The 6,000-nt window shown below is 38.5% G+C and overlaps 1 protein-coding gene across 4 annotated transcripts in view; it reads right to left on the bottom strand.

Annotated features, from left to right (window-relative positions):
* Positions 1-1,258: 1,258 nt before the first annotated feature.
* The window catches only part of PPP3CA (protein phosphatase 3 catalytic subunit alpha), a 322,924-nt gene continuing 318,182 nt past the window's right edge, over positions 1,259-6,000 (bottom strand). For all 4 annotated transcript variants that reach the window (XM_069593620.1, XM_069593621.1, XM_069593622.1 and 1 more), the window contains one exon: positions 1,259-3,891. In XM_069593620.1, coding sequence (XP_069449721.1) covers positions 3,695-3,891 — 197 coding nt within the window. In that variant the 3' untranslated portion in view covers positions 1,259-3,694. The remainder of the gene's footprint in view (positions 3,892-6,000) is intronic.

The following is a 6,000-nucleotide window of genomic DNA, read 5'->3' as shown; positions in this document are numbered from 1 at the left end:
GGAAGAGGACAAACGTTAGTCTGGGTATCAAAGATTTTCCCAGCTCAAGGGGCTTCCGGTCTTGAAATAAATGTAGGCAGGCAGGACAAGCTTCAAGGTCCCTGCTTCTCAGCGGAGTATGACAAGAGGGATCCAGTACATGCGAGATATTGACCTAGTCAAGGACAAGTGTGAGACATTCAAGTCATCCCCATGGTACAGTCCCTCCTGTGGCGCTGGCTTCAAGCTGGGGCCCTAGTTTCTAGGCAGAAAGATGGATGTATCCTCAGGTTTATAATTTCACACAAATGCGGTAGGGGAGAGAAGGGAAGAAATGTACCGGGGCAAGATCCTTCTGGAGGATTCAGCATCAGCACGACACTCTCTGGACTGTTCGCACAAGATGCTTCCCCTCTGACATGCTGTCCTTGGGAACCCCACAGTCGACACCCGGAGAGGCTCCTCCCTGCGTGACTGCTCCTCATACAAGCTTAGTGTCTGAAGATTTTCCTTTGTTTTCTTCAAAAAATATTTTAAAAGACTATGACAGTGAAGTGAAAGAAGAAGTGAAAGTTGCTCACTCTGACTCTTTGTGACCCCATGGGCTATACAGTCCATGGATTTTTCCAGGCCAGAATACTGCAGTGGGTAGCCTTTCCCTTCTCCAGGGGATCTTCCCAACCCAGTGACCGAACCCAGATCTCCCACATCGCAGGCAGATTCTTTACCAGCTGAGCCACAAGGGAAGCCCAAGAAAACTGGAGTTGGTAGCCTACCCTTCTCCAGCAGATCTTCCCTACCTAGGAATCAACCTGGGGTCTCCTGCCTTACAGGTGGACTCTTTACCAACTGAACTATCAGGGAAGCCTTTTAAAAGACTATAAGTAGAAGATATTTTAGGTAAGAAAACCTGCTGACCTAGGGTCAGTCAAATCTAGCTCTTAATCCTTGAAAAGCTAGATAAAAATTCTGTACTGGGTTTGAACCCCATGAGATGTAAGTCACCTTGGGGGAGGGTGAAGAAGGGCAGAAGACAGAAGGCTATATGTGTGTGTTTAGCCAAAGAGTCACTGGAATAAGCAACTTAAGAAACCAACAGTTTCCCCAAAGGCGAAGGAGATAGAGCTAATAACTGATGATCAGGCATGTTATCTCTTTTAGAGAAATAACTTAAATTCTACATTGATTTCTCTGATAGACTGAATTATTATGCAAAAATATACGCTATAACTTTCCTAACTACTGAGCAGAAAGACCAGGCAATACTCACATCAACCACTTATTTTAATGTCAAATGTTTATTTCTATGCCATAGTTGCCTCAGCACAATTTGTAAAAGAAAGGAATCCAAAGAAAAGATTTTTTTTTTTTTTGGTTGGGATATTTTCTCTGCAGTTATAAGAAAGAAAATAAACACCTTGGTATCAGAATTACCATTTTTTCATATCATTCTAATAAATATCACATCTAAATATTTTCCTTGGGTGTAATTTTTTTAAAGGATGGAAAGATACCCACAGGGGGAAAAAGCCTTGAATTCATCAAAATAAACTTGGGATAGTCTTTGTCAGAGAATATATCTAGAACACCTTTGTTTTGGTACACTATATCACTAATTGCCATATTCTTATTATTTAATATAACAGGCATACTTTATTACATAAAACAAAGTGCACTGAAAATAAACAATGTTAGAAACAAACTAATATTTGGTGTATCTTAAATCTTCAGGTGATTAGATATTAGCTGAAGCGCCGGGATACAAATTTCACGATTGATACAAATGCAATTCTCTTCTGCGGTGAAAACGCACTTAGTAGCTGAGTTCTTTTTGATTTAGCAGACAGGGCATCCAATACAACTGAAACAACCTGATAACAATTTTTTTTTTCAATAAAAAGGAATGTTCTGGTTCTTAACTGGCTCCCATCTTCAAGGGAGCCAGAAGACAGCATTTGCTCTTTCAATAGTTTTCTCGTGTCTGATTTGACACACAGAGCCACCAAGATCCTTACAGCGGAAGCAGGCACCACACTGAGGGCATGAGGCTCTCAGACAAGCCAGTTAGAGTCGTCTGTGATGCCTGCGGTGGGCCCAGCACCTAGAGACAGCATGGTGGTTGTGCATGTCAGTCCTTTCAGCAGACTCAGGGAAAGGAGGAGAGTTCTTTAAGTTCATGCACATTTTATTGAGTAGTAATATAAAATGCTTTTTTCTTTTTCATTGTTACAAGTGCATGCTTTGATTGCCAACATCTCAGAAGTCAAATTACAAAGGCAAGGCTTTAGGCTGTAGTGAATTACTTGGGCACTTATACAATTTTTAAAAAATATGAATGGACTTTTTGTGGTGGTGGTTGTTTTCAGAATGAACCAGTTGTAACCCGTAACTGATATACAAAGGGAAAAAAGTGAAAAAAGTACATATTTTGTGGCACATGACAGAACAGAACAAAATAACTAAACCGTTATGACATTAACAGTTACCATGCATTTAGAGTTCCACATGTAACTACAAACTTATTTAAATTTCACAAGGTTTGCTAAACATGCTAACCATCTATATGTGCACTGACAAGCTTATGTTAAAAACTTTTAAGAATACTCTCCCCTTTAGATTTTTTCAAAGCTTTTTTTTGATTACAAAATTTCAAAGGCATGAAGCATTTTAGAGAATATAAAGTACGCCAGTATACATACATTTCCAGTATATGTCAGACCACTAAGCGCATTACAGTCTCATACAGGCCGATACAGCCATTTTGTTTCTTAAAAAACATGCATAGGCAGATTTTTTTTTTTTTACAGAATATAGATGCTTTATCACTGTACTTAATATGGTGTCTTGTTTACTATACTTAAAAATGCACCACTCATAAATATTTAATTCAGCAAGCCACAACCAAGACTTGATTTATCAACAAAAACCCCTAAATATAAACAGCAAAAAAAAAAAAGATAGAAGTAATTATTCCAGTTTTTTAAAACTTAAAGAAAAGAAAAGGAAAGATATTCATTGCTAAAGTAATACGTGTTATATGGAAAGAAAGGCATTCAAAGCACACTAAAGAAACCTGAGGTAAGCATAATCTGTACAAAATTAAACTGTCCTTTTTGGCATTTTAACAAATTTGCAACATTCTTTTTTTTTCTTTTTCTGTTTTTTTTTTTTTTTTAAGACTGCCTAATTCATTTTATAGCCATTGTCTGACAAGAGTAGCAAAACATTATCAATAAATAGTCCTTATTTAGTTTGTACATCATTTTGTTAAAAATGGTTGATGTCATCCATTTTTAGTGCTGCAACTGTAAACGTACAATAGAGTAAGAAATTAGACAAAGTTTTCGTGTCCAGTAACATAATAAAAGACCTCTCGTTAACCTATCTAGAAGTCCCCCAATGCAGTAGGAAAACATGTACATTCCCCTAACATTGCAGTATATACTAGCATTAGCTTTCTTTTTAAATTTTTTTTCCCTATAAGCATTTTTTAAAAGGCATACCCAAAAGAGGTGTTTAATCACCACCCCCACCAAAATATAGTTTATAATTCTCTCTCCCTCTTTTAATGATAGTGTAAACTGAATCCAACTCCTGGCCCCAGAGCAAATAAGCTACCATCAGAGGCAAGAATATCCAACTGCTGATACGCAGCCATCCCCATCATGCCCTGCAGCTCAAAAAAAAAAAAAAAAAAAAGGTGAACAGGAAGTGGTCACTGGATATTGCTGCTATTACTGCCATTGCTGTCCGTGCCGTTAGTCTCTGAGGCGAGAGCCTTGTTGATGGAGTTAAGGTTGGCGTCAGAGGGCATGGCATCTCTGCGAGGCGGCATCCTCTCGTTAATTCGGTCTAAGCCCTTGGCCTCCTCGAAGCTAGTGATCTTATGTTGTGGTGAAAATCCTTTGATAGCTAAATGGAAAATCATTAAGAAAAGAAAAATCGGGGTTAGCTAGAGGAACACAAAGGGCACAGCTGTTGCATCAGGTGATGTTAGAAATTTCGCAGTGAGAGAGGGAATCCTTTAGTAGAGAACAAAGTGACGGGACCTGAACACAACACGACAGACTCCTTACCATACCCGAAGATAACCAAGAGGTTTGGTAACAGCCAATGTCTCTTGCCAACCAAAATGTCCTCTTCAAGTTAGTAAGATGTAAAGGTTTTTCTTGTCTTCATGAATGGTTAGATCCACGAAGTAGTATATAAAAAGGCAGGTTGCTACCAGTAATAGGTCTCTAGGCCCAGCATCCACTGGCCACATCCTTAGCACGATTACCGTATTAAATGCCCTAACCTAGAGAGGCAGGACATGGCCCTACTTTTACTATTCCAGTGTGCTAGTAATGGCAAATTCAGTAGACCCACTGAAGCAGCTAAATCTAAAAATCTAGTAAAGAGCTTAGAGCAGAAACTAAAAGGAGCTACCAAAGGAATGAACTTCGGGCATTTCCATGCCATCTCAGCATCTCAGAGAGATTTTCTTGGCAAACAATTTAATGGTGGCATGAAAAAAAAAATGAAATTCTAAACACCTGCTTCTCCACTCAGGAAATATGTGGAGTGGATGACAAGGTAAAAGAAATTGAGAAAAATCAAGATCAGATCACTAAGCAGAAAAATTTGGTGTTTCCTTCAGCAGCAAACAGGCCAAACTAATGTTCATCTGGTCTACTGCATAAATTAAAGAAAAATTCTTTTCTTAGTAGATCAATGTAGATGTTAAATGATGGTTCACAAATAACAAAGGGAAAACACTTTATGCAACTTTAAGCAAAAATGAATGGGAATGGTTTGGGCCTTATCCAATGAAAACATGGAATTTTCAAAAGGGGAGCACTGATATTTGATTTTTTTTTTCCAGTTATCCTACTATGCTCCAGAGATAGATAAAGCATTTGCACAAGAGACTTAAGGTTTTCTTCAATAGGTGCACCAACCAGTGAGCTGAAAATAAAGTACATAAATGGGGAACCATACATAAATGGGGAACACCAGATTGCTTTACTCCCTGTGAAAACGCAAGCCAGACACTGAAGGGCCAATCACCAGTGTTGAATTGGGCTGCATCTCCATGGCTGATGAAGGACAATTTCATTGAACCTTTATCCTTCCTACCCTATTTGAGAAAAAAAGGAAAGCAGTTTCAAGCCGAAACTTTGCTAGCCACTCCCACACAAATGTACAGTGCTTTTCATTAGTATGGATGAGATTCTTAAAAGATAGACACAGTTGCTTCCAAACTCGTTAAACGATGAGAAACAGTTCGTCCCCCTCTGCATTTTAAAGGTTAGCATCATGGTGATTAGTCAACTATGAGAGGAAGAAGATGGGGAAATGGGGAAAGACCAAGGCCCAAAGCAAAGCTTTTTAATTCTTCTCTAATTCAGTCAGAAATCACAAAAATGACAGAGCTGTCTAATGAGCACCCACCCTGAAAATGAACTCAGTGATTTTCAGGGACAAAAGCAGTATCTACTGTTTTGCTGAACTACTGTGAATATCATTTCATCATAATGAATAAATATAAAAAGTTAGTCATCATAATTGATGATGCGACTTTATGAATTGAAATGGTAAGAGTGCAATCTCTTTTTTAGATTGTGTAAGGTTTGAAAAGCCAATAGAGTAGGAGCATAGAATTTCAAAATCTAGCGAGAACAAGGGCTATGTCTGGAATAGGGCTCCATTTGTAATCATTCTGTCTACCCTGGTCTGGAAGAATGTGTGCTCTGCTGTAGTTGCTGGTCAGACAATGGGTATTAGCAATTTACATTGGTAGTATACTTAACACAACACAGAGTCACAGAAACCACAGAAAACAGCCAAACTATCAACGAGAATGCACACTGCAGATTAGAATTTGCCAAGAGGAATAGAGAATTCCCACATAAATAGCAGTTTATTCACTGCTATTTAGGAAACAGTTGTATTTTCTCTTACAGTGCTATCATTTCCCCTACTGTATCCAAATCACATACAAATGAGAGAGTCTGAAGTGGCACATTTTACATCATATCA

This window comes from Ovis canadensis, chromosome 6, assembly GCF_042477335.2.
Source record: "Ovis canadensis isolate MfBH-ARS-UI-01 breed Bighorn chromosome 6, ARS-UI_OviCan_v2, whole genome shotgun sequence".
Lineage (NCBI taxonomy): Eukaryota > Metazoa > Chordata > Mammalia > Artiodactyla > Bovidae > Ovis > Ovis canadensis.
The sequence above is the reverse complement of the archived record's forward strand: the minus strand, read 5'-3'. Positions and strand labels throughout refer to the sequence as shown.